Source organism: Pungitius pungitius, chromosome 3 (genome assembly GCF_949316345.1).
Source record: "Pungitius pungitius chromosome 3, fPunPun2.1, whole genome shotgun sequence".
Taxonomy (NCBI): Eukaryota; Metazoa; Chordata; class Actinopteri; order Perciformes; family Gasterosteidae; genus Pungitius; species Pungitius pungitius.
Window position 1 is genome coordinate 8666911 of NC_084902.1, and position 26062 is coordinate 8692972.

Here is a 26062-nt window from a genome sequence, read left to right on the forward strand (position 1 = left end):
ATAATCTGCAGGTTAAAGGGATCATGGACAGGATATCATTGACAAAGCATTTCCTCTGCATTACTAATGCAAACGTAGAAATAACACAGTGTAAATGATCATGTAAATTCAATAATGCACAAAAAGTTTTTTATTGCCGCTCCGTACGGATTCGCAGCTTTGTATTTGTAAAAAGTTGTTTGTCAAGATTCAGAACTCATAAATCAGAAGATTTCATAATCAAGGCTCCATGAGCTGATCCAAAATGGGATACACTGACTTCTTACACAATATAAAACATTCAAAGCAAAAACAAAAATCTTGCAGAATGCTGAATGCAATCAGGCATTGACGGTATAAAATGTGAACCCTGTGTAAATACTGATATAAATCTGGTTGCCGGGAAAGTTGGGCTCTGGTGTAAAAGATAATTGAACTCTAGCCACATTTCCAGTTGGCTGTGGTCACCCAAACTTGGACTTGTTGAACTGTTTTTTCGGGTCGCTACTTTGAACTTCTACCTCATTTTTACTTTTTCTTTGAAATAAGGACACACAGCTGAGTGTGCAACAATCTTTCTACATCATCAATATTTCGTTTCAGAGTATTTACTCCCTTTGAAACACTATCTTATAGTGAGAAATCCTTGCAGACATAGTTCCCTTAAATCAATTATGCAAAACGTAAGTTTTATGAGGGTTCAACAGTGGACTTTATTGGCAACGCCCCATTCCGTTTGTTGTGTGTGTGGGTCTGCAAGTGGGTACGTGTCTGTGTACCTCAGTGTGTGTCTGTGTGTCATCGGTTTGACCCTCCACGTGTTGACTGTTTACACAGGCAGGCTCTCTGATAACAAGGACCTATAAGTCGGATGAGAGCAGAAGTCCCTCTGCAGACCCCTAATCCTCAGGTAATGGCGAGCCACTTCTTCACATATTGATCTTCTTCTAGTCTCCTTTCGTTAGACAGATAAGGGAATGTTTGTAAAAATGAATTAAAGATAATCAGTATTCATTAATTAAGTATTAATTCAGTATTCAGTAAGTTGTTTGTTCTAATATTTAATACCTATGTAAGTCTTTTTCTTTTGTCCCTTTGCAGACAGTGAAAAATGCATCTAAAAGTTGTGATCTTCGCTGTGTCATTCTTGACAGCTTCAGGTATACACTGTTCCTTAAATGTTGTTAAATTACCTATATTTTGCATTTGTATATATATATATTTTCATGAATATTTTTTCCTTTATCTGCAGCATACCCACTTCTCCGTTACACAAGGGAGGCAACTCGGGATGCCAACCAGGCTCATGACAAGACAGAACCTATAAAGGACGATGAGTAAGTAGTCCGTACACTACAAAAATAACTAAAGAGAAGAAACAATCAAAACATTGTCTAATAAAGTGCTTTTTGTGTCTTTCTGCTCAGTAACATCTACAAGACCAACATTGACAGCAGTGACCTTTACGGCCGAGATGATCTCACTAAGAACCCGGTGGCGGAGGAGATGCAGCGCAAACTCAACATGGAGTCGGAGCGCCTGCGCGTCCGTCTGCGCCAGGAGCTGGCCGAGCTGCGAGAGCGGTTGTCCCCATCTCCGGCCCACCCCAGCTCCGCTGTGGCCAGCATGAGGGAGCGTTTGGCTCCTCTCACCCAGCAGCTGCAGAGCTCTCTCAGCAGCAACACCAACGACCTGTGTGGCCAGCTGAGCCTCTACCTGCAGGGCCTGGAGACGGCGGAGGAGCAGGCCGAGGCCAATCCAGCGCTGCGCCGGGAAGCCTTCCAGTGGGTGAGCCAAACGCTGGAGCACAGCAGCGCCAAAGCGGCCGCCGTCATCGGTGACTTCCACGCCAAAACCGCCGAGGTGATGGACCATCTGAAAGCGACGCTCGCCGCTGGCGAGCAGGAGGCAGCCGAGTCGGCGCATTGGCCGGAAATGAGTTCCAGGTTGGGGCAGGAAGTGAGTTTGCTGAGAATGGAGGCGCAGGAGAGGACAGGGGCTCTCAAATCCGAGCTCGCCGCTCTGCTGGAGACGCCGCGCCTTTGTGAGGCTGAAGTCACAGACGCCATGAAGCGGTTCTGCGAAAATGCGGCCCTGCAGAGCCAGGTTTTCGACGTCCGAATGGAGAGGCTGTTTCAGGGGCTTGAGGAGGAGTCGAAGGTCCAGGGAGCCTACGGCCTGTCTCCGCTCTCTTCTTCCTCCTTGCAGGGGGATTTCACAGTGAGACTCTCTGCTCTGATCCAGGACATTATGCACTCGGTGCAGTGACAGAGACAACTGGACATTTTTGCACAAAACCAACAATTAACTGCTCTGCAGTCCTATTAAAGTGTATCATTTGATTCAGATCCGTACATTTGGTCTACTGTTTGCTATTGTACCCGCAAAATAAGGAGCCTGTAAATATTCATTGTTATGTTCTTTGTTTACCGTGCATGTAATATCAACCAATCAGATTTCAAACTTTATTTTGAATATGTAAAAAACAAATCTGCCTTATATACCGCAGAGTATACAGTATGTGCATTCTATTCAAAAATATACATATGTGTATACAACTGTTTATTAAAATGATTGTTTTTTAAGTTAACGTGTCGTTTTATTTATATAGTTCAGGTGTGACTGTTATATACCATCATACTCAATAAACGATTGTCAATTGCAGATGCAGCAAGTACACAGAAGTGTTTAGAGTGTATAATAAATGGTTCGGTGATTAGTATATTTAAGTATTACTGACAAATCACAACAACATCCAATTTCACCTTCTCCCAATAGACATATAATAAACAACATACACTTATAATATGCCATGAGCAAAGCTAATTGGCCAATTGACCGATCACTTAAAGGCATGGGGCAATCCTCCCGCCCAATAAAACTTCTTCAGGGCGAACCAGCCAGCCAGAACCAGCAGAGCAGCAGCAGCCGAGCCGAACACCAAGCCCACGACCAGAGCCGCCACGTTCGCATCGTCCCTCTGTGATGCCACGTCATTACCTGATGCACGCAGGGGGGGGGGGGGGGGGGTATTCAAGGATGCTTTTTGTGTTGTTGTCTTCCCAGGTCCTCCAATATATTCAAAGTTATTAATGATGATGAAATAGATAACAAAATACTCACTGTAAGCAGCTGCATTTGGCCTGTCTAGATGGGGAAGAGAAGACAGTCAGAGAAAAAAAAGTTCCTTTTTGTCCGGGTTTTTGCTGGTTCTTACCTTCTACGGCAGCAGTGTAAAGCGGCCCAACTGTAACAGTGGCAGATTCGCTGCTTTCTTCTCCGAAAGGACTCACAGAGCGCTTTCTTCTATTACCACAGGCCTGAAAAACAACCCACATTCAGTTGGGTTTGGGTTAAATAAGAAAATGTCATGATCAAGTGTAAGAGAATATCATAAACCACAATGTCCAAGATTTGGTTACCAGCATCAGTTATGTAATGTACGACCAATAAGACCTCTAAAGTACATCCACAAATGTCTATCCTTGTATGAGTAGATATCTAGTCTTTCAGTGTGACTTACTGTCTGCTCAAGACTGTGTATATTTTTAAAAGGGTAGGTTAAATACACAGTCATATGTATTATATGCAGTCCCTGCCTAAGCAATATTATCATGGGGAATCTTTGAAAGTTGATTTAGCATTTCCTTCTCTGATTTCTTCTTAACTTCTGCACTTACAGACAGGAGGTTTTGACATTTGCTGGGCTCACACAGCCTCATTATGCAGTGCAGATAGATGCTGGACACTTCCTGGCTGCGGTGCTGAACAAAGCGGAAGGCCTCAAAGTTAAACCTGGCAACTTTTGAAAGTCCATTGGTTGTGACAGACGTCCTTGGGTCCACTGAACACCTGGCGAAGAGCAGAATTATATGGATGCCGTCTATATGTGTGATGTTGAGTGATAAGATAAAATGGTAAGTGAAGTGAAGTGATGTATTTTTTTTCCATGTAAGGAGCTATAGGTACTATTGAAGTGTGTGTTCATACCCTGTGAAGAAGTTGTGCTGCTCAGTCTGCGACACGTTGTAAGCAGTGGGAGTGCCAAAGCAGTGATCCAGCAGTACATGGAAACTGAAATCAGTGGGCCAAAGATTTACTGCTTGCAGCAAGAAAACTCATTTTGATGTCAACATCACGTGTTTTTTGATAATAAATATTCACTATAAACATTGACTCATCTGAATGCTAATCCCTTACTTTCCTGTGAGGTTAAGAGCCCGGACCTCTACGTAGATCTTGGTGCGTAGTTCGAGTCCTGTGGATGGCACCACTAACGGGTAGGCATAGTCTGAGTCCTGGAGAAAGAGGAAATGAGACATACTTTACTATGGAGCTGTTTCCATTGCCTGGTTTTACTCTAAAAGATCCAAATGCACACTTACATTATAGACGCTCATTTTGAGCGTATCAATGAACGTTCCATTGTTTTCGCTCGTGGCCACTGAAACTGAGGAGCTTATAAATGATGGAAAGAAATGTTTAGTCACTTGTTGCCTAGAGTGCAGTCACATAAGAAAATCACAATAAGCTCCGAGGACGTTATGAAGACCCACACACACACACACACACACCCTGTAGATGATCAAAGGGGGGCTTGACATTGGACACCATCATAGCATCAAACTTCATGCATATGTATATATGACAATAAAACAAAGGAAAAAAATCTTTCATGTAGGTATTTTTTATGGTTGATGTAGAATATGTATATACAGGTGAAACTCAAAAGATTAGAATATCGTGCAAAAGTTCATTTATTTCAGTAATTCAACTTAAGGACATTTTAGAGCACTTCATGCTTCCTTCAGCAGACAAGCTTTATGGAGATGCTGACTTAATTTCCCAGCAAGCCAAAAAATTTTGAATTTTGAAGAGATTTTGAATTTGGGGGTTTTCACAAGCTGTATGCCTTAATCATCCAAAATTATATCAAATAAAGGCTTGAAATATCTTACTTTGCTTGTAATGAGTCTATATAATATATTAGTTTCACTTTTTAAGTTGAATTACTGAAATAAATTAACTTTTGCACGATATTCTAATTTTTGGAGTTTCACCTGTAGTTCTGTTAAAATTAAACTAAGATTAACATGTGGGAATATCTAGCATTTTGCACCGTAACCATGTCATCAACACCATGTTGATGTCAGTCCAAACCTATGTTAGGTTCAGCCCCTTTGCAACTGCACCTCCTGCACTTTCTAAATCTGTGCATTGAAGGCTTATTTTAAAAGGAACTTCCGTTACTTACGCCACAATCTGTGTGTTGTTGATCAGGTACTCCAGCGGGTAGCGGCAGGAGAAGTGATAGTAGAGGTCTGTGGAGTAGCTGATCAACCCCTGGTCGGCTCTGGGTGTGTCAATGAACCCGGTGATGATAACTGCCTGGATATTTGAGAAGCCACTGAATGGACCTCCGGCGTCCAGGGCCTCATCCACAATCTGAACGGCACAACAAAACAATCACTCCATGACCTCCGTCTATACTGACACACAACCCTAAAAGAGGTGTTGTTTAATCAAAATCCCATGTGTCCGTTCATTCAACAGTAATTTAAAATCCTCCACTAGAGACCTCCTGACCTGCAGAGATTGGCGGCAGGGATTCCCCTGACTGTTGTTAACGGGGAGCTGGTAACGGATGACCGGAGGGTCCACACTGTTGTCCATGGAGCCTTGGCACTCTGAAGCCTGGTGGTTCCCGTTCAGAGCGAGGTCTGTGGTGTTGAAGCCTGCCCACTGAGCTGTGCACAGGTTGATCTCCAAAGTGATGGTTCTGGAGCCACAGACGACTGTCAGGTCTGAATTGTCTGTAAAAGAAGGCAAAGAAGGCAAAACACTTGACTTGTTTTTGATGGCGCAGTTGTTTTTTCCCTTCGTGGAAACAAAACAAAGAGAAAATCAGTTGATGTTGAAGAGGAAAATGTACATTCCATTAATAAACATTGTAAAGGTTATTTTCACAACTTTTACAAATTACCTTCTGCCCTGATTTCTTCTGAAATACTCATACTAAACCAAACCATACGGCTCGGTGATGGTGAAGGTTTGACCTACCTGGGATTCTTTTGTACTGAGCGGAGCAGTTGTAGAGACACAGAGCTGGATGCAGGAGCCCGACCAGCAGAGGGAGGCAAAGATAGAGAGCCATGCTGCTCTGAGGAGGCTCACTTCCAGGGATGAATCTGGTCCTAAATGATAAATGAATGAATCAAAATGATACTCAAAGAACATCATATTAGATATTTATCAAAGTAGAATTTTAAGTGTGTTTTGCCTAGCTGTTTTAGCTAAAAATATACGGTTTAAAATCAATGAATTTTGGATAGAGACCTACACGACCGTTTTACCCTTGTTGCTACCTGGTGTCTTGTGTCACAGAAGAAGTTGTGCAGTGTGGCTTTTAAAGTATTTGACAGCCTCAAGACACATCAAACCGTGGAGGCGTGACACTCGATGCGCTTCCTTCAAGCGGTTAGCGGCTACTTTACACACACGCACTGTTTCTCCCCGTTTCTACCATGACATTCGACCACTGACATCCGACAGGGAACCCTGCCAGGAGCAAGGACCGACGACAGCAGATGAACCTGTCAGTGAGATCCGGCAAAGATCCCTTGGGTTGACAATAACAACTGTTTCAGGTTTCTTTTCATCAGAAATGGACATTTAAGATGACAGTTTGTTTGTTGGCTTGTTGTGTAAAGGTTCAAAGTAATGTTCAAGAAAACATTCAGGCGACCTTTCTAAAAATCCTCCAGGTGCTTGGTCAGAACTAAAGGTATATATTGCATGGTATTTGTAAAGTAACTTCCAAAAACCTGCATATTATTGTATTGCATTTGGATTAAACTGTATTGAAATATTCTTGAATTGATAATCGTGATAATGATACAATTATAAATACATATTGACGCTCAAAAACATCATTGTGTTGAGATTCACTATCTGGAATAAAGGACTCTGCTTCTTTCTTGAGAATGAAACACCTTAAAAGCTTGAAAGGTGAGAGTGCTTGTCACAAGAGATGAAGTCCACAGAATAATCAGAACCCAACTTTTGGTTTATCTCCTTGGCATGTCAAACCTCTCCTCCATTGCCTCCATAGACTTGCAGTACCGTTGGTCCCAAAAAATACAGTTTTTGTTGAAGTGCTTTTGGTGAGAGAAGACATTCGTTACAAAAATGATTTGAAATCGTCAATCTTTTACAAACTGAGCACTCATCTGCTCCAAGAGATAATGTTTAGATTGAGATGTCAGTTGATTGACACTGCATACACCTAACCCATGACTGAAGAAATCATGCCACACATCATTTATATTGTCTGTCATCAGTCCCCAATGAAAACAATGTATCTCGCATTTTAGGGACTGTTATTATTTGCTTCCTCGAATAAGCTAAATATATATGAAAACAATTGAAATGTACATGGGCCATCATCGTTGGGTGGAAGGCTGTGGTTAGATACACCAGATGGCTAGAGCACTGCGATAGTTATTAATGTACACATCTTTTTTTATTTAAAAAAAGGGATAATGGTTACCGACACATAATCACATTGGAAAACAATGGAAACATGGGCCCAGGGCAGGACCCAGATTTAGTTATGGAAGAAAGAGGATACACTGGGAAGTGTGTACAGTACTGCACTCTGTGGGCATGTTGCAGTAAAGTCTGTATTAGTCCAGCCAATGAACCGTCAGTGTGTGAATGTCCACTCACTCGGGCAAATATGTTTAAAAACAACTGCAACACTCAAAAGTTGCAGATCATTTTGTTTCTAAGTGCACGTTTGTTAGCGATTAGCCTCTTAGACTCCTCTTAAAGCATATGAAAAATAAATCAGTAACTAATTCATGTTAGCAAAGCATCACTAAAAAACTACTCTAGAAAACTGCTAGAAAACAAAAGTCCTGCATTTAATAATATATTTAAATTAGATTGTAAAAGTATTTTCAAGTAGGACAGATACAGTTAAAGTATTATGTCTCTTGGTACCAATGGATTTGAAGGGATAGCAATATCATAGTTTTAATGCATATATAACTTTTACTTAAAATATATATAATAAAACTCCCCGTGAACTTCAAATGGGAAGGCTTAACATTTGGGTTTTTACATTTTTTGAAGCAAGCAGTTTCTAAAGCTGTAAGAGCCATTTATTGCATTAAAGAAGCATTAATTATCTAAGAAAGGCTTCGAGGTAGAGGTAAGAAAAATAAAGCAAAGATTTTTCAATCCCCCCAAATTGTACCAAAGTACAGTACTTGAGTGATGTCACTGGACAGTAACAGATTCATTTTAAATGCAGATCGAATGTTTCTACTCGGCCTCCCTTCATCGGTAGTTTGGTGTCATCTGCTGGCAAGAACTAGACATTAAATAAACTTGTTGTTCTGTGTCTGAAATGCTGGTGATTCACCAGCGGTCAAGTACTCTTAGATCCACATACATTTTGACGATTTTAGCCTTTAGCCTTTTAACAGATTTGGGTCTCACAAATATGAATACAAAAAGCAGCAGTGTTGCTGTCAACAACAAACACCTCTCAAACAAAAGTGTTGCAGCTAGTCAGCTTTTTCAGTTTTATGGGACACTGAGTCTGAGGATTTTGCCAAATTTTGCCTTTTTTTTATTTTTCATATTCATATTATTTAAGCGCAGTCTATGTAACTGCTCCAGACTTTCATCACAGCCACTCATATTCTGGAAATGAAGATGCAATATCTGGAATCAAATCCAAAAGAATGGACAGGATGTATAGTTCTATGTCTTTTCCTCTTCCTCTGCTGCATGTTTTTCTATTTCTGTCTCTTCCTCTTTATCTCTCTCACTTTCTGCCATCCGCAATGTCTCTCTCAAAATTGTCTTTTCCGTTGAATTGTACTTTTAACAGGCATCATTCAAGGTTTTAAAGTCTTCCCTTTTCTGTTTCTGCTTTCTTGCTTCATTCCAGACAGCACTCAACCACTATTTGCGTGTGTGTGTGTGTGTGTGTGTGTGTGTGTGTGTGTGTGTGTGTGTGTGTGTGTGTGTGTGTGTGTTGTGGAAAAAGAATGAGAGATCCTCATTCTTTATTTTAATACAGGAGCCATGATGCACAGTGTTAGCACAAAGAACCCTATTCATCCTATTATGACGTAATCACTGCACATGAAATTGGATGTTGCTGATTTTATGAAAGACACAGACACACAAAAGCGTCCCTCAGTGTTTTGAGTTTACCGTCTAGGGAAACAATAACTGAATGCTGGTCTATCTGTTGTTTTTCTCTCTCTCCCTTCAGACAGGCGCCATATGCACGCCTCCACCAGACGACCCACTTCGCACCGGACCGCCTCCGTCCGCAGTTTATCACGCAGTTTACGCATCTCTGAAGTCTAAAACTCGTGTGCAGGCCACTTGATTTGGGGACTGATCTTGCATCACAACCGGGAGAACATGTAGACATGGATTTTATGAAGCTGTTTGGCACCGTTATCGCCTTCCTTTTCCACCCTGGATCCGCGTCTAAAATAAATGGTAAGGGTTTGGCTACCGGAGGAAACCAAAAACTTTTAAAACTCTGACGAAGCGATACAATCGTATGTGTTTTAATTTAAAGGTGAGACTCTAAGCGTCTTTGTTTGGGCCGAGATCTTTTTTTGTTGTTGTTGTTGTTGGAACATTTGCATATCTCTCGGCGAGGCTTTGCCCTTGTTACGGCACATTTCATCGTCGTTTTAGTGCACGAGGCTGATACCAGAACCAACGTTTCCATGAAGCCCAAAGCAGACAGTACACGTAACGTTACGTTGCTTTAACTCTAAACGGGCTGCAGTCACGCAGCGGCACGTGATGTGCTGCGAAATGCGCGAGTCAGACCCCTGATGGGAAGTCAAGTTCCCCAGTTTAGCTTTCCCAACTTTAAGGCTATAGTACATCACATGAAATACCAGACAATGTAATGTTATTACTTACTAGACCCCCTCTTCACCATTATACAGCAGATCGACGCCGTGATCTATTTTTTCTGTTGTAAGGTAGAACAATATAATAGTATAAATATAATATACACGTTGTCAATATATTTGCTTATCGTTATGCTTTTAATAAGAAAATGCGTTGTTTGAACATATAATATGTGTTATTGAGCCAGAAGCAATAAAGGAGTATGGGTTAATCTATTGCTTGTCTGCTCATAAATTGGCAATGAAACAACAACAATAACTATAAATGGTGCAGGTACAGGTGCTTTCACACTCTCTGAGAGAAAAGCATTGAGTCAGATCGCGACTCTTTGCTGTCCTGGTTCCCATGGAACGAGCTCTCTGATGACATCAGGACCGCAAAGAGCCTTTACATCTTCCGCCGAAACACACACCTCTTTAGACTCTACCTTGACTAAAACACTAACAAACTGTAGCTCTAACAAATCATAGCACTTAAATTGTACTTATCATGGCACTTATCTATAACATGTGAAATGTGATGAAAATTGTACTTTCTTGTTACTTGTTCTTCCGAGTTTGTGTCTCTGTGGTTGAAATCCACTTATTGAAAATCGCTTTGGATTAAAGCGTCAGCTAAATGACATGTAATGTAATGTAATAATAAAGATGCATGAATTGTTTAAAGATGCATATTTATTTTGTTATGGAAGCATTTAAAACTGCATTTCAAAAGTTCAGTCTCACATATGTATTATATCTCTCCCAGCACACCCAATCACCAAAAACATTTTGAATGGAACACACAAATAAACACAGATAATAAAGGTTTTATACTCTCATTTATCTACCATATGATTTACCAATTCAAGAACGCGTGGGGATCATGTTTTATATTTGTCTGTAATGCTTGAGGTTGTAAATTGTCTTTTATCATTGCAATCCATCAGAAAACCAAAACTAAACTTCACATGTCTTCTTGTTATCGCTCTGACGCTGTCCAGGCCAAAGGATCTGTCGCCGCGGGACAGAGCGCCCTTGCTACGCGGTGTCCTACACCCAGGACGCCAGGCGGCGGCTGACCTTTGACGACGCCAGGCAGGCCTGCAGGTCCGATGGAGGCGACCTGCTCAGCATCGAAACAGAAAGTGAGCAGAGACTGATGGAGAGGTTCATACAACAGCTGCAGCCCGGAGATGGAGACTTCTGGATCGGGCTCCGCCGCAGGCCGCGGCCCGACAGGGCAGGGAGCACAACCCCAGGCTGCCCGTCGCAGTACTATTGGCTGGATGGAAGCAAAGCCAAGTTCAGGTCTTTATCAATTTAGAAAAGATTATTGGATTAAACTGTGCATGTGTGGGAGTAATGGAATGTGGGCAGTTGGCAAGAATTGTGGAACATGAAATTCAGATATGAAGGGAAACTGTGCGTGCAGCAATGTAAATTGTCTGATTTTAATGCAACACAAGTCTAAACCTGAGCATCTCATTTGCTGTAGGAACTGGCATTGGGATGAGCCGTCGTGTGGTGTTGAAATGTGCGTGGTTCTGTACCACCAGCCCTCTGCACCACCCGACGAAGAAGGTCATTTCCTTTTCCACTGGAACGACCACAAATGTAACTCCAAGAACAACTTTGTCTGCAAATACCCAGAAGGTGAGCCAGTGGATCACAGACACTGTGCTGTTGTTCCCGGCTGTGCACTGCTTGGAATTGATCATTGGCACTTTTGGTTGTATCCGGCTTTTGAATCCACAAATTCTGATTGTTTTCTTCCAAAAATCCACTAAACTAGACACATGCTCAAAACAAGTAATGTACTATTTTAATGTTAGTTAGTATTATTGAAGTTATTGGATGGAAAGCAGTAGTCTAATGCTTGCCTAGTCCTTTTCAGATCAAATCAGCCCTTTATTGCCACATATGTTACATAGAGGTAGAATTGGTCTTGATGATTGATATTAGTAAGTAAAAAAAGTAAAATAATACAAACAGATGTTAAAACACATATGTATGTATATATGTTTCCATACACAGTTGAGCAGAGGGAACTAACATTACTTCCATCATTTATCAAGGATTGAATGGCTGAATTAACTTCTATTTTTGTATGTCTTTGGCAGAAAAACAACATGTATTTACTGAGAAAGGAAACAAAGCACATGCAGGTAAAACAAATACTGTGTGTTCATGATTCAATGGGGTACAGATAAAAGTAAATAACTAAATCAAGAAAGGTCAGATTAAACCATTGCAGACTTCTAATTTCAACTTGTGGAAATGAATTAGACATCTACGGTAGTGGGCAATATACATATATATATATATATATATATATATATATATAGTACTTTTGGGTTTCCTCATGAACCTTTTTACATGGTCACACTGTTGCTTTATGACAAAAAAACATCTCTTTTCTGAATGGTTTGTGAGAAACTAGTTTATACTTTAATTAAGCTAAATGTGCATGTTAGCAAATCATTTAACAACAAAAACATTATGCTTTTGATATTCAAATCATACTCTTACTCTCATTTCTTTCATAACTGATTATGTAAATTGTTTTTTTTGATTGCTTCAGTTCCATCTGTGAGGCCGAATGGGTTCTCAACTACAGAGAGTGATGTGAGGATAAAAATAGGACTACCTGAGTCCTCAGGTAAAAAAAGAAAAGAAAACTTAAAGTTGAACCCCCTTAAAGTTCTATAAACCAATGCTTTGAGTTGTGATTTTCAATGATTTAGGCCTCTGTTCTCAAGTCATATTAAGGGATGTTTTATTCTCTGCAGTATCACTCTCAGACAACAACCTGCACGTTTCCTACATCCTTTATGCAACTATTCCGGCTCTGCTGCTGCTGCTGTTTGCAGCCGCTGGGTTTTTCTGCTACAAACAGCATTCTAAGAGGTAAAGGAGCATGCTACATAATACAATGAGATTTTACGAACCACAATTAAAGAGATAATGACCTATTTTGTAGGACTTTATTTTTTTTTTTGTATATTTGATATATACTTATTTAATATTCATCTCTAAATACAACACATCAAATGAACATGGTTTTGGCCAATGTGAGACATTTCTTGTGCACACATTTCCTATTTGATTTATATACTTCTTGTATCTTTGGTCTTGGAATAGTTTATTTTCTTACTTTATTTGGTCTTTAAAGAGGTAATTTAACTGATGTGATGATTTCATTGAGCTCTATAATGTTATGTCTTTTTTTTAAATTCAGGAGGAAAACAGAAACAGAAAACTGTCCGAGCAGATCAAAACCGTGGATGTCAAAAACAGCTTCACCGTGTGCCGTGCAAGGACCGTACGCCTTTAGTGACATTGCCAAACTGCCCCACACTGCTCCGGTCAGCAGCATACCGGCAGACATGATGACAAAGTGCTCCTGTGCTCCTTCCCAGGACTCTCAGTGTGACGATTATGAGAATGTTACATGCATGGACAGAGAGAGCGGCTTTGTGACCAACGACATCTATGAGACCTGCAGAGCTCAGAACCGGCAGGCTGGTTGGGTGGAAAATGAGATCTATGGATAACGCTGTCGATGCTTAACCGATCGCTGCCGGTGTGCGTCAGCCTTATGCCAGATATTAAATATGATGCAGCTAGACAGGGGGGCACAATGTTCTCCATTCATTTCTTCTTGCACTCCCTATTGATTAATACATTTCTATAATACATGGCTGCGTCGGTATGGACTTAGTTATATTCACATCATTTGGAATATAACGTGTGTTCTTTCAGTCTGGCATCCTGAGCATCAAGTAGCCAAAGCTGCAACTCACAAAAATGCTTGAAAGCAGGGTTTCCCACCTGTCACCCGTTCTTCCCAGAACCCCGCCAATAGAGTTCTCAAATCGTTAAAGGAAACTGTGAAAGTATGGCTTATTTTGGATTTAAGATAAATACATTTGTTATATAAAAATGTAATATAGGTCAAACCCTTCTAATAAGTCTGTATAGTGATGCTGACAGCTGAGAGAATGCAGTGCTTTTAGCTGAATGCTAACATGCTCACAAAGGCCAAAGAAAACGTGTTGATCTAGAGCATGCATTATATTCACCATGTTCACAACCATAGTTTTGTCTACTAACATGCCAGCAATTGGCAAAGACTGAGGGCAATGTTATTAGTTTTGCAGATATTTGGTTTCAAGTATTACATTGTGTTGAACCTAGGTGAAGGAAGTAAGGGGATCCAATCCAAATGGTGTTAAAACACTTCAAAACCATAAACGCCACCTAGTTTTGCCAACATTATGTTGATATGTACTTTTCTGAACAATAACTCTGATATATTATGTAACTCCTCTGCAGCACAAAGGCTTCGGTTTCATTGAGGCATTAATTAATTCAAATAAGCATTATTGATTCAGGTCAGGTAAGCGTGCAGCAGTGCTGCTATATTTGGCATAGTGGATTTCCCTTTTAACCCTGAGAGGTTTTGAGAACCCGCAAGGTTACTCATCATGTAAACAATCTGAAACTAAACAGCCATTTCCCAAACACCACTAGATATTATGAGAAAAAAGGACAAAAAAATCCATTATTTCTCCACAGCGGTGTAGTTGTCCTATAACAGGAATGATTCTCACCCTATCTCTAAACTTGAAGAGTGCTGTCAGCCAAATGTGATGCTTCCTGTTGAGACTCTTGATGTCAGAGAACAGGACTGTACATGCGGAAACCCTGATGACAGAACTCTGCTGACCACAGTAAACCTCAAAGCTGTGGCCTTTCTCCTAATCCACCTGACTGTTGGGGAAACTTAATCCTTCCACGGAACTGACAGTACGGGAGACTTTTCGGGAGTGAGTAGTTCCCTACTTGTGAATGTGTCATGGATTATTTCAACAGCGTTTGCTTGTAAAAGCATATGCGCACTTTGGATATCTGTCATTTGATCGTAGATATATAACTTGCGGAACACAAATGCCCATGTTGTTTCTGAGTGTCCCAGGCTTCAAAAGACATAGCGAGCCCTGTAAGGAGAGGTTGAGTGTGTTCTTGGAGAATGTTGGACAGGAAATGCCCAAAGCACATCTGGAACTCTAACATTCAGGAAGTCTATGCGTGACAACGGAGGCCTTTGGAGCGCTGCTCGCTTAGTAATCCATTGCTTAACTGTCACTGCATGAGCTGAACAGAACAACAATTACTTTGTGCGAATGTGCTGAATCTAAAAACATAGCAGGATCTTTGTGTGTCAAATAAAGTTAGATTTCAAGATGTTGTGGTTGCATTTCTAATTTAATAATCACATGGGTATATTCAAATGTATTTGTAGAAGTTCTTAGGGGAATAGATGGGTGTTAATGAAAAACGCCAATTACCAAGTACACTATTTACGCTGGGATCAGTATGTGCAGCCTTGCTTCAATATTCTATGTTTTCCAATAGATGGCGCTGTTAAGAAGCTGACCAGTGTCTTTGTTGCTGAAGAAATGAGTAGTTTCACATACGATTCTGCTATATCACACTATATAATGTCATATGTGATAATATATAGGTTATGTAATGGTAGCTCCGCTCTTTCCTGAATCATATCATTGAAAGCAGCCGTTCTGGAAGGTGTATGTTTTTTTTAAAACGTTCTATACTTGCATATTTTTTTTTCAAATAGGCTTTTCTTCCAATTCTTATAGACCAGATTACCGTATGAAAGTAAAATGGGCAGTTTTGGGCTGATTTAAAATAAATGTAACCTTGTTCCCGAGTGTTTTTCACTCGCAGCCCACTAAACCCTCATTAAACCCCTGGAGGACGGAACTTCAGAGTTACCTATGCGTGCAATCAAGCAGGACAGGCAAGCAAACCGATTTCAGAATAGCAATTTTACCGGTTGACGTAAGAGGTGGGTCTGGTCGTCCTGGCAACCAATTGGCACTGGAGTGTGGGGCGGCCTCGTGGCCCCGCCCCCTGTACAAATACCCCTATGGCTTTGACGTCAATACACGTCAACCAGAGGAACACGATGCCTCTTTGGGAGTCAACTCGTGTGCTCGGCAGCCGATAGAGGCACCTCGGGCTGAAAGATTATAGCTCTACTGAACGGGGCGAACGTGGTGTGACAGCCCCGCCGCCAACGAACCCTTTCTCCCCCCGGGTTCAGCAAATGGCCTGCTTCGTGTCGCCGCGCTGACGGGAGAGTGCCGTCAAGCTGGCAGGGCGACACCGAAATCAACTTTGTCTGTTTTTAATGGACACGCTTCGAGCGGCAGCGGCGGCGGCGGCGGCGGCGGGCGGTTCGTTTCCCTTTCGTCTTTATCTGTAGCTGCTGTAGCAAGCCCCAGCGTGAGCCCCACCGTGTGTCTCCCCCCCACACCCTCCCTCTCCTCTCCTCTCCTCTCCCTCCCCCCTTGCTCGTCCGGCTTACCCTTGCACTCTTCCACAACCCCCGGTCCCATTAAGAACAGCATGGTCATGGCTGAGAGTGTACAGAAACCGCTGATCCGGGGTCCCGTCCGGGTGGGCTTCTACGACATCGAGCGCACCTTAGGAAAGGGCAATTTTGCCGTGGTGAAGCTGGCTCGGCACCGAATAACAAAGACCGAGGTGAGTGTGTTCGGCGAACCGGTTAGCTAACTTAGGCTATACTCTTCAGCCGAGTTACGTAACTTTTATCGCACGAGTTTTGACAACCCCGAGGTGTCCACGGCGGATACCGAGATGCTGTCCACCTCGCGCACGAATAGAAACTCGTGATCGGGTTAACGGTTAACTTCCACGGGCCACTCGGCTGCTCCGGTGCGAGCAACAGCTGGTGGGTTTGAATACCTGCAGGTACAGGAGCAATGTCCTCCCCTCTCCTCCCCCTCCACTCCCCCCTTAGCCAACATCACTGCCAGGAAGAGGTCTGACCACCAGTGCTGCTGGGAAACACAAACTGTAAATATGCACGCTTTTCCTTTTTTTTATTTATTTATTTATTTGCGGCAGCGCGTCATCGTACACCTGCACTGGATGGACCGAACCCGAAACCTCTGGGCTGCTGTTAACGTCGCTGTATTTGCAGCATGCATGCAGCATGGGTCGGTGGTCCCCATTGTGTAATCCAAATAATGATTTGATCTTGTGGCTTATTGTGCCAACAGTGCGAGAGCTATTGTGGTGAGCAGGATGTGCCGGCCAGAGCTCTGTAATTGGGGAAGCAAAGTGCTTTGCATGCACGCATGCATGCAGACAGCAATTCCCTGACACTGCTCTGGGGGGGGTCTTCACTCAGTTTTTGAGAAGGTCTAATATGTCCAAACACCGAACACTCGCCGCTTGAGCACAGAAGGAAACTGGGCTCTGATCTGTCCAACGGCTTTATGTCAGCTCTCCACAGAGAGCCCATTCATGACCGGTACCACTGAGTGCCGGGCCTTTCTATTGTAATGCCAGATAGTTCATGTAAAGAGTGTCCAGCCTCACTCATCTCTGTCTGTGTGTGTGTGTATAGAAGTAGAGGGACTGTTTTTTGATCTTTGACCCTTGCGGGGCCTCAAACAGTCAGTCGTCTAACGGGAGCAATCGCGCTGTGTTGTAAAAAAAAAAAGATATGGTTCAATCAATGCTTAATGGATAACAAGGTCGGGAAAGTCCTCTTAAGACATGCAGTGGTGTAAATCTGCTCAGTAGAGGCTATGAAGAGGTGTTACTCTAGCCAGGTAATCTGCAACCGTGTGACACTAACAGCTCTGTGAATGCAGGTTTTCATTTTTAGCCAAACAAGAAACCATGTGATTTCACTAAGTGGCTGCACCTCTCCGTCTGCTCTGGTGAAAAAAAGCAACGGGCACGTAAATACTGTTTTTTGTTTTTTTGGCCACCGTTTTGATAGAGGTCACTACAGCCCCGGTCGCCACGGAGAACCGCCGCTGTTTGTTTAAGTTGCCAAGGTCAGCTGGATCAACTTCATATGATGCCATCTGCCTCGTGAATTTGCCTGGGCAAAAGAGATGTTAACCTGGTGTGCGTGTGTGTGTGCGTGTGCGTGTGCGCGCATGCGCTTGAGCTTAATGAGTTTAATGACACATGAAACCACAGATCTGACTTTGTGCATATTTCTAGACAGGTGTATCTGTGTGCATGACCTACTTTTTCTACTCGTGGGTCCTGCGTGTAATACTGACCTTTTCTTCCTATTATGTACATACTGCAGCTTGAGGGTTCACGTGGTGCCAGTTCATTCCCGCGGGGGTCCTGCCTGTGAACTCGGTGTGCCGTACTTTTGTCCTGTCCAGCCTTTCTGCTCTCATTACTTAATGTATGAAATAGACCCTCCCATAACTCATTGACCTCAAATGACCTTGTGGAAGCAGAATATGCCAGAATTCTTATTTTGTGTGTGTGTGTGTGCGTATGTATAAGCATTGTTGATAATGTATGTAATCACTTGGTTATCTCAGATTTGTACCGTTTAGCCTGTAATCCGGTAAGGCTAGCGATTTAACATGGTGTTGATTTAGATTTCTTGATGGCAGATTGCACACCAGTTTGCACCGTGCGTAGGGCGACAATAATGGAGGTTTCAGTGTATTAAAGCACCCAAAGTGCTACGTTGAATAGAATTAAACTGGGTCTGTTAGGTTGAGGTGTCCGACTTTTAAAACCAAACATCCGTCTGTCTTCAGAGTGTTATACCACTACATTAACACGGTAATAAAAACCAACTGCAAAAATCCAGGTTCGTGGCTCAAGTTGTGCTGAGCAGTGTGACGTCTGTGCCCTTTAGCCAGTCAAATGCAAGCAACCTCACATTGAAAGGGACTTTTTGATGTTTGTCTGAAGTAAAGATTTAGAATATACTCCTTGCCACTTGTTTCCAGAGGTGGAACCAGATTTTCTCTATGAAAAAAATATTATCACAATAATTCTGCTGTATTTTGTTGATCAAACAACTATTTAGTGACTGATTATTTCAGCTTAGGACCACAAAGCCCCTCGCAGTTCTTTTTAATACGGCCCCTTTCTCAGCCTGAACACTCTCAGGAAGAAGTATTTTTCTAACTTAATCCAACCGTGGTGCGATCAGTGCGAGGCAAACTGGGGTCTCCCGTTGTTGACCTCCAGCTCGGCTCACAGGCGCTTGGAAAAGTAGTTTCTGAGACAGTCTAAAGGAAAGGCCAATATTGCCTTGTTACCCCCCTGTACATCATTCATCAAAGGCAAGAGTTGCAACATTTACACGTGTACGTGTCTTGTGGGTGTTTGTGTATATCCAACAAGGCCTGTGTTTTGCCTTTGCTCCATCTTTTTACGGGATATTTAATCTTGGCTCAAATTTCAAGAGTGTTAGAAGGTCTTAAGGATTTATCTTGTGGCAGTTCTCTGGAAAGCCTGGACTGTCTCCGTTTTATTAATGGAGATTATTAAATAACTATTTCTACCAATGTATGTGAGTTATGAGACAGAGTATTTTTTCCCCTCCCCATCAAGTCTGATGAGGCCTAACAATGATTCTATTGGGCCATCGAGAAAGTGACTGCAGTCGTATTTTTGTGCAGGTGGCCATTAAGATCATCGACAAGACCCAACTGGATGCCGTCAATCTGGAGAAGATCTACAGAGAAGTTCAGATCATGAAGATGCTGGATCACCCTCACATAATCAAGCTGTACCAGGTGAGTCTGATGCCAAGATGAGGACAAAGTTAATTGTATTAATGGAGCGTTTTAGTCTTTCAACTCTAATTGATGTAGACCGCAGCACCTCGTGGTTCTATCTTTGCTCTTCTGGGTTATATCTTTGTAGCTTGTTAAATAGCATTTTGATTTTGTTCTCATTCTTTGTCTGTCAATCAAGTGATTTTCAGGAGATTTATTTCTGTCTCTGGTGCTTCAAATCAAACTTTTCCTTTGACTCATCTGATGACAACTGCTTGGTCATTGTTAATGTAGCAGTGATGTTGGAAGTTAGCCACCATTGTTTACTCAAGTTAGTATACAACACACACGCACTATATATATATATATATATATATATATATATATATTACAGGTAAACTGTTTTCATAGTAACTATCAATAGCAGTTGCTGGCTGATGGGAATATTGTAAATTAGTTTGATAGTAATTTCTTGTTTATAACAATGTTTTAGAGGGAAATGATGTTTAAGGAGCTGTTGGAAATATAGTAAACTGTGAGGACATGTAGATTAAGTAGCAGTTATTATTGCCATTTGCACTACCATGCCACTCATATTTACAACCTTGTAGCTTAATACTTTATTTATATGTAGTGCTCCATGTATATTTCATACTGTGTGTGTGTGTGTGTGTATATATATATATATAAATACACTCTGCACTTTATCTGCTTTCTTGCACTTTCTGGTTAGATGCTAAACTGCATTTTGTTGTCTCAGTACCTGTACTGTGTGCAATGATAATAAAGTGGAATCTAATCTAATCCAGTGACTGACCGACATTTGGTGCTGCATTCGCCTGCGTGTATTCTGCACTGCGGGAAGGTGCTGCTATTATGCTTGACACTAAATGTTAGTCGTTGAAGGTTGTATGAATAAAATGTTTTGTCATTGTACTGGGCTTCAGATCTGACTAGTTCTGCAACTATTTTAGCCCACATTGTAAAATCAGATATTGGATCTATTCCACACTTGGGACCTTCATGTATATGGGGCAACACTCTGTTTATTTGCACAATAACTTTGCTAAAATGCCGCAAACCTAAAAGTTATCAGCAACGGAATAGACTAGAGTTTCTGTGTGTTGCATTTAAGGGCTCTGTTTTGGTGGCTGTACACCCACCACAGAGGTCCTTTGGATTTACATTTGTGAGAAATTGTTTTCATCAAACAATAGCTCGGGACGTCATGATCTATGCAATCATGTGATGCTGCCATGAGAGAGGACGTATTACTTGACCTTTGCTTCAGTGTGAACAGTGCTGTTAATGGCACACTACATTGTTAATGTAGTATATAAGTACACAATGTCAGACAGAGGCTTTCAGTTAATTTTTACACTATGGTCTCTTCCAAACTAAAAATGTCTATCGTGGTTAGTTCTTGAGATGTATCTTTGTGACATGATTTTATGCAGGAGAAATGTTATTTTTTATTTTTATTTTTTAGATCCAAAAAGAAGAAACTATTCAGGTTGTGTTGTGGACCTTAGAACCCAGTAGAAATAAAGGCCATCTTCAGTAGTATGATTTGTGCTAAAAGCATTGACCAGCTATCATGACACTTTTTTTCACCTACAATTGTACGTGACTCTGAGACAAACCGGTATCACTTAGTGTCCATTATGTCTGTTATCTGCCATAAAACGGCTTAACTAACAATCCCTCGATGATTTGGGCATCTGTTGTATTACGTAAGCCTTTGGGGTCGTGTTTCTTTAGGGAAAGTAAATGAGTGTTCATTATCATTACACAACCACATGGCACTGCTCCATCTTTCTGCTGGGTTATTTTTGGTGTGTCCATCAAATCAGCTCAAGACAATTAGAAATTTCCTTTTTTATTTGTATACTGCGGATGACTCAAAGGAAAATGAAATGACGCCGTCGCGTGTTGTGTGAAGTTGTTGCTCATCGTCCGCTGTGATTTGCTCCACATCTTTTGCCCTTCTGCGTCTCGCCATACCGCTGCCCTCTCGGGTGTTCAGCTTTTCACTGTAATTCCATCAGAATAACCACTCAATATTGTTTTGTTACTTACAAAAACACTATCTTACTATCAATACCTTCCATTTCAGAACCGAGTACCCCATTTCAATATAAGTTGTGTTATCAAAAATGCTTAATTTAATTGAGGATATCAAACAGGCCGTGACCGTAAATCAATAACCTCCGCACTATAGCTAATGCCTACATTGTTAAAACCATTAGGACTCTTACATTTAGAGCTGTAAATTATGCATTTACAGGATTAGATTGGAACATGAATCAATCTGGCCTGTAGACGGCATGTTTTTCATCACTGCGGCTCATCAGTAGTGTCGGATCGATATTTCTTGATATCTGGAATTAGGACTTTGTACGCAGACGACAGAAAAGGGTCTTCAGCTATTCCCCCTCACAGCACCTATTCAAAACCACTTCATTTCGAGCCAGGAAATGCTTGCAATATATAGTACCGTATACAGTGTATGATATCTGCAGCATTTAAGGGGTGTAGAGATTATCAATGGTGCCAGAAAAAAATGACATGAAAGTGTAGTGAGTGCCACGCTGTAGCAAGGTCTTAAAAACACCACTATGATCCTGTTTAAATCCTACTTACTTCATACAAGCACATTAGGGATCATACCGATACTTCAGGGCCAATCGGGTGGAGTATCGAAACTTTTTACAACCCTCATCTACTGTATACCTGGACTGCAAATCTGTCGAAGTTCTTGTCTCGTTTATAGAAAAGTTTTGGATTCAATTAAAAAATATTTCGGTTTCGGTTTTTGTAGAGATACATTATATATTTTGTTGGCAATCAACAATGTCTGCTATTTGTGATTTGTGCATCACCCCTGGAAAGTGACTGCACAAAACTGACTTTCACAATATATTTATGCTAATTAACGTGTCCCTAATGAATAAATTGATTCAGTAAATGCAAAGAAGTGCTCAAGTGTTACTTGAGGCAGTACTTTTAACTTCAATAATGTAACAGTTCGAGGGTTGCCGAACAACGCCCCCGAACTGTTACATTACTGGACGATACAGTACAGCCTCTCGTTCCTTATTGCTTTATTATATATCAGACGTGTGGTGTCTGGTCTCTGTGGCGACTTTCCCACGCTGGAGAGCGTATGCCTGCCGTTCAACTTGCAGCTTCAGTTCATATGATTCTATAGTCAAACGCAGCTGAAATTAAGAAATGTGTCAGCTCATTCATTTTTATTAAAGGTTTAAGTGTAAACCAGCACAAAAAGGACAATTGCCCACATAAACCAGATAATTGTTTCAGGTCTTGGGACAAGGTTGAGAATTGAGAATTAGCCGTGTGCAGACTGCCGGCTGATTTAAATGTGTGTGTCTCTAGATGAGCCCCACCATTTCTGCAATATTAGGGCAATATGTGCAGGAATACATTGGTTCAAGACTTCAGAAGAAAGTGAGACGAGGTCCTAACGTGGGTCAGTCGGCCATGTCCGGCACACCGATCCTTTTGGAAATTTGGTTATACTCTTAAGGATTTGGTTCTCATCTCATGGCATACCTCAGAGACGCGGATATAAACTCCGTCTTTACTGTCGTTAATTCTCCAGAAACCTTTATTTGTATACTTCTATCGATTATGCACCATTGCTCCCCTCCCCCATACGTCTCTTGTATAATCATTACTGCCAGAGGTGGGAGGAACGCTGTCCGACTCAGTCGCCCTGTTTTTTGCATATGAAGGAACAGGTTAAAATGGCTAATGGAAACACGACAGACAACATATGAAGCCAGTGGGCATGTAGCTGACTGTTGGAACAACGCACAATGGAAAGCTCCTCTGTGAATTGAACGTGTTGGATATGTCTGTCAAACTCGGAGGTAACTAATAACATTTATGATGGCTCAATTCCACGTTAGCTTGCCAGTGCCCCTGCTATCGCACATGCTGGATTACTGACAACTTAATGAAACACAGCCACCGTTGATACTGTTAGTTACAACAGAACTTTTTCAAGTCAAAATGTTCGCTGTGTGAGAGGTTTATTTCCCAGATTAGAAGATGTATCACAATGCTACTTGTTTTGATCGCCAATTTAAGCCCCGGGTTTAGGTTATCCGGCTTCGCTCAATCAGTTGTATTCCATCTTCACAATTCAGAGAGGACAAAATGTGCTTAATACACAACACCCCACAAAAAAAAACTGGCATATATTTCCTGATGTCCATGAATCGGTCAATGTAACAGATGGAAAATTGATCATACGCAATGAGCGTGGGACTTCTGCTGTGAATGTCTGGCTCGCTGTGTCTGATTCATCCTCCACTCTCCAACTGATTCTCCCCTCTGCGTTTAATGCTATTCATCTCCCGAGTGTTGCTGCTTCTAAATCGGTTCTCCTCCTCCTACACAACACGGCACCCTGTGAGGGCTGAAAGGTTTCAAGTACCATTCAGATATACTCGGCAACACCAACTGTCCACCTCCATTCGCTTACATGGATACCATTTTTAGACCCTGGACCATTCATGCATTTTGTTTTGCTCATGACTGTTGACGCCAGACACTGCAGTTGAGCCTCAGAGAAGACCATGTGGACAATTGTGTAATATTTGGGTCATTTGTGTCTGTTGTTTTCCCTTTTTCTTTTTTTGTTGTTCTAATTCTCTCTTGTTGCAGGAGACTGGATATTTTAATCATCTGGTGCTATTGAAGTATTTTTCTGTGTGTATTCACTCTCCCACTCTTTTCTCCCCTCCCTCGGCCCCCGTTCCTTGGTCCTCTCTCAGGTGATGGAGACGAAGAACATGCTTTACTTAGTCACGGAGTATGCCAAGAATGGGGAAATCTTCGGTGAGTGATCTATTCAAGTACAAGATCAGCCTGACCTCCTTTAAAAAAAAAAAATTAAAAAAACATTGCCACACCCAATTCTTAAATGTCCTCTCACTGTCAGTTGCACAAAAATAATTTGGCATTCCTATGACAAACAAGGAAGTATAAGCGCGTTATTTGGTTGGTGCTGTTCTCACACATGTGCCGCCCTTAATCTCAAAGGTCACATGATTGAAGAAGGAATGATCCTGGAGTGGCCCTTGTCACGTGCTGCTACTGATTGCCGTGTGTAAGTGTGCTGCGGTCACTTCTGTGGCATAACGTCACGAAAGCTGTGGTGAACTACAAAGAGAACAGGAGATTTATTACCATGTGGGGACAGAATCACCTGCTGCGCACCGGTTTATTACTCTGCAAGATTACTTTTGACATACCGGTCGACAAGAGCATTTCTTTTTTTTTATTGACGGTTACAGATCATTTAGATTATGTTCTGAATACTGGCTATTAAACTTTTTTGTTTTCCTTTTTAACTTGAGCCGCTTTAGGTTTTCAAACATTAGATGATTATCAGTAAAAAGGACCCATCTTAAAGCCACTAAAAAAACAACCACATGACTCACTTACCTAGTGAGTTGAACCTTTCCAAAAACATGAGTTCAAAATCATTAATAGAAGTAACTGAGTTGATAAAGTATAATACATTCCAACAAATTTGACGAAAACCATTAGGCAAAACATGAACTGAGCAAAGCTGCACCATCTCATTGTGATAAATTAATTTTTATTTTTTAGTCGAATTTAAGCCCCCATCTACAACTCATATTTTCTCACACCAAGACTGCACTGACCTCTCCACATTCAAAACACAAATCAAAGCCCACCTCTTCAGAACTGCTTTGAATGTATGACTGTGTTCTGTGTGTGTTCCCTATTTGCCTGGTTTTATGTATTTACAGCTTAGCTTTTAGGAAATTTAAAATGTTTTATGTAAAGTGACTGAGTAAGTGCTTTATAAAGTAAAGGTATTGTTATTATAATTATTAATTATAATTATTTTTATCAATATTAATGAAATGCATTTTTTTGTCTAAACACACAAATGAACCAATAGTAAATCTCTGACGACACTACCATCGTTGACAAGAAAGAAATGTTTTTCAGTTTCAATTAAGAAATTATATTTTTCAATTGAATCCAGAACTTTCCTATAAACGAATGAGACAAGAACTATCAGTCCAGATATACAGTACATGAGGGTTGGAAAATGGTTCAATACGCCACCCGATTGGCAAAGTCAGTGATTTCATCTACCTAAATGTTAACCAAATCATCTTCCCGAATATTAACTTTTCAATTTAGCATTACAACCGATGGGGTCAAGAAAAACACCACAAATTAAGCCCGGTAATATTTTATGTCTGTTGATTATTTTTTTTTGAAAGTCAGGAAATCACACTAAACATTCTTCTGAAACTCCTCGTATGACCAGTGAGCCAAATACACACATAATCAGAGCATCTATGATTCATCCTGGCTGCCTGAAGGTCGGTCATAAACATTTTTAAATGACTAAAACAATCAGATTGCCTTGCCTTTTTTGGACCTTTTTGGACTGTTTTGGTATAAATAATAACATACAAGAAGAAACCAAAGGAAATGGGCTCCGACTGGCCAAAAGAATCA

The 26062-nt window shown here is 41.3% G+C and overlaps 4 protein-coding genes across 4 annotated transcripts in view; 3 read left to right on the plus strand and 1 right to left on the minus strand.

The window, feature by feature from the left end:
• The first annotated feature begins 802 nt into the window (after nt 1–802).
• On the plus strand, nt 803–2569 carry zgc:162608 (uncharacterized protein LOC100037332 homolog). The gene is made up of 4 exons (XM_037474569.2): nt 803–889; nt 1081–1139; nt 1232–1316; nt 1407–2569. The coding sequence occupies exons 2-4, from the start codon at nt 1091–1093 to the stop codon at nt 2245–2247; spliced, it is 975 nt and encodes a 324-aa protein (XP_037330466.2). The 5' UTR covers nt 803–889; nt 1081–1090; the 3' UTR covers nt 2248–2569.
• Nucleotides 2264–6133, minus strand: LOC119219395 (zona pellucida-like domain-containing protein 1). The gene is made up of 10 exons (XM_037474582.2): nt 6040–6133; nt 5566–5792; nt 5234–5424; nt 4365–4437; nt 4180–4277; nt 3970–4053; nt 3660–3831; nt 3197–3299; nt 3103–3126; nt 2264–2979 (listed from the first exon to the last, which is right to left on the minus strand). The coding sequence occupies exons 1-10, from the start codon at nt 6131–6133 to the stop codon at nt 2822–2824; spliced, it is 1224 nt and encodes a 407-aa protein (XP_037330479.2). The 3' UTR covers nt 2264–2821.
• Nucleotides 6134–9069: 2936 nt separating this feature from the next.
• Nucleotides 9070–15181, plus strand: laynb (layilin b). Its single transcript, XM_037469749.2, has 7 exons — nt 9070–9507; nt 10919–11225; nt 11413–11570; nt 12038–12082; nt 12499–12576; nt 12707–12824; nt 13156–15181. The coding sequence occupies exons 1-7, from the start codon at nt 9435–9437 to the stop codon at nt 13469–13471; spliced, it is 1095 nt and encodes a 364-aa protein (XP_037325646.1). The 5' UTR covers nt 9070–9434; the 3' UTR covers nt 13472–15181.
• Nucleotides 15182–15887: 706 nt separating this feature from the next.
• Nucleotides 15888–26062, plus strand: part of sik2b (salt-inducible kinase 2b) — a 34783-nt gene continuing 24608 nt past the window's right edge. Inside the window, exons 1-3 of the mRNA XM_037469734.2 lie at nt 15888–16490; nt 19427–19543; nt 24331–24394. Coding sequence (XP_037325631.2) covers nt 16353–16490; nt 19427–19543; nt 24331–24394 — 319 coding nt within the window. The 5' untranslated portion in view covers nt 15888–16352. The remainder of the gene's footprint in view (nt 16491–19426; nt 19544–24330; nt 24395–26062) is intronic.

Coding starts and splice junctions, on each gene's coding strand:
- zgc:162608 (XM_037474569.2), top strand. CDS start 1,091: ATGCATCTAAAAGTTGTGATCTTCGCTGTGTCATTCTTGACAGCTTCA. Junction 1,140..1,231: donor GTCATTCTTGACAGCTTCAG/GTATACACTGTT, acceptor CTTTATCTGCAG/CATACCCACTTCTCCGTTAC. Junction 1,317..1,406: donor GAACCTATAAAGGACGATGA/GTAAGTAGTCCG, acceptor CTTTCTGCTCAG/TAACATCTACAAGACCAACA.
- LOC119219395 (XM_037474582.2), bottom strand. CDS start 6,133: ATGGCTCTCTATCTTTGCCTCCCTCTGCTGGTCGGGCTCCTGCATCCA. Junction 5,793..6,039: donor TCAGTACAAAAGAATCCCAG/GTAGGTCAAACC, acceptor CTTCTTTTACAG/ACAATTCAGACCTGACAGTC. Junction 3,127..3,196: donor TTACACTGCTGCCGTAGAAG/GTAAGAACCAGC, acceptor TTCCCCATCTAG/ACAGGCCAAATGCAGCTGCT.
- laynb (XM_037469749.2), top strand. CDS start 9,435: ATGGATTTTATGAAGCTGTTTGGCACCGTTATCGCCTTCCTTTTCCAC. Junction 11,226..11,412: donor GGAAGCAAAGCCAAGTTCAG/GTCTTTATCAAT, acceptor CATTTGCTGTAG/GAACTGGCATTGGGATGAGC. Junction 12,083..12,498: donor AGGAAACAAAGCACATGCAG/GTAAAACAAATA, acceptor TGATTGCTTCAG/TTCCATCTGTGAGGCCGAAT.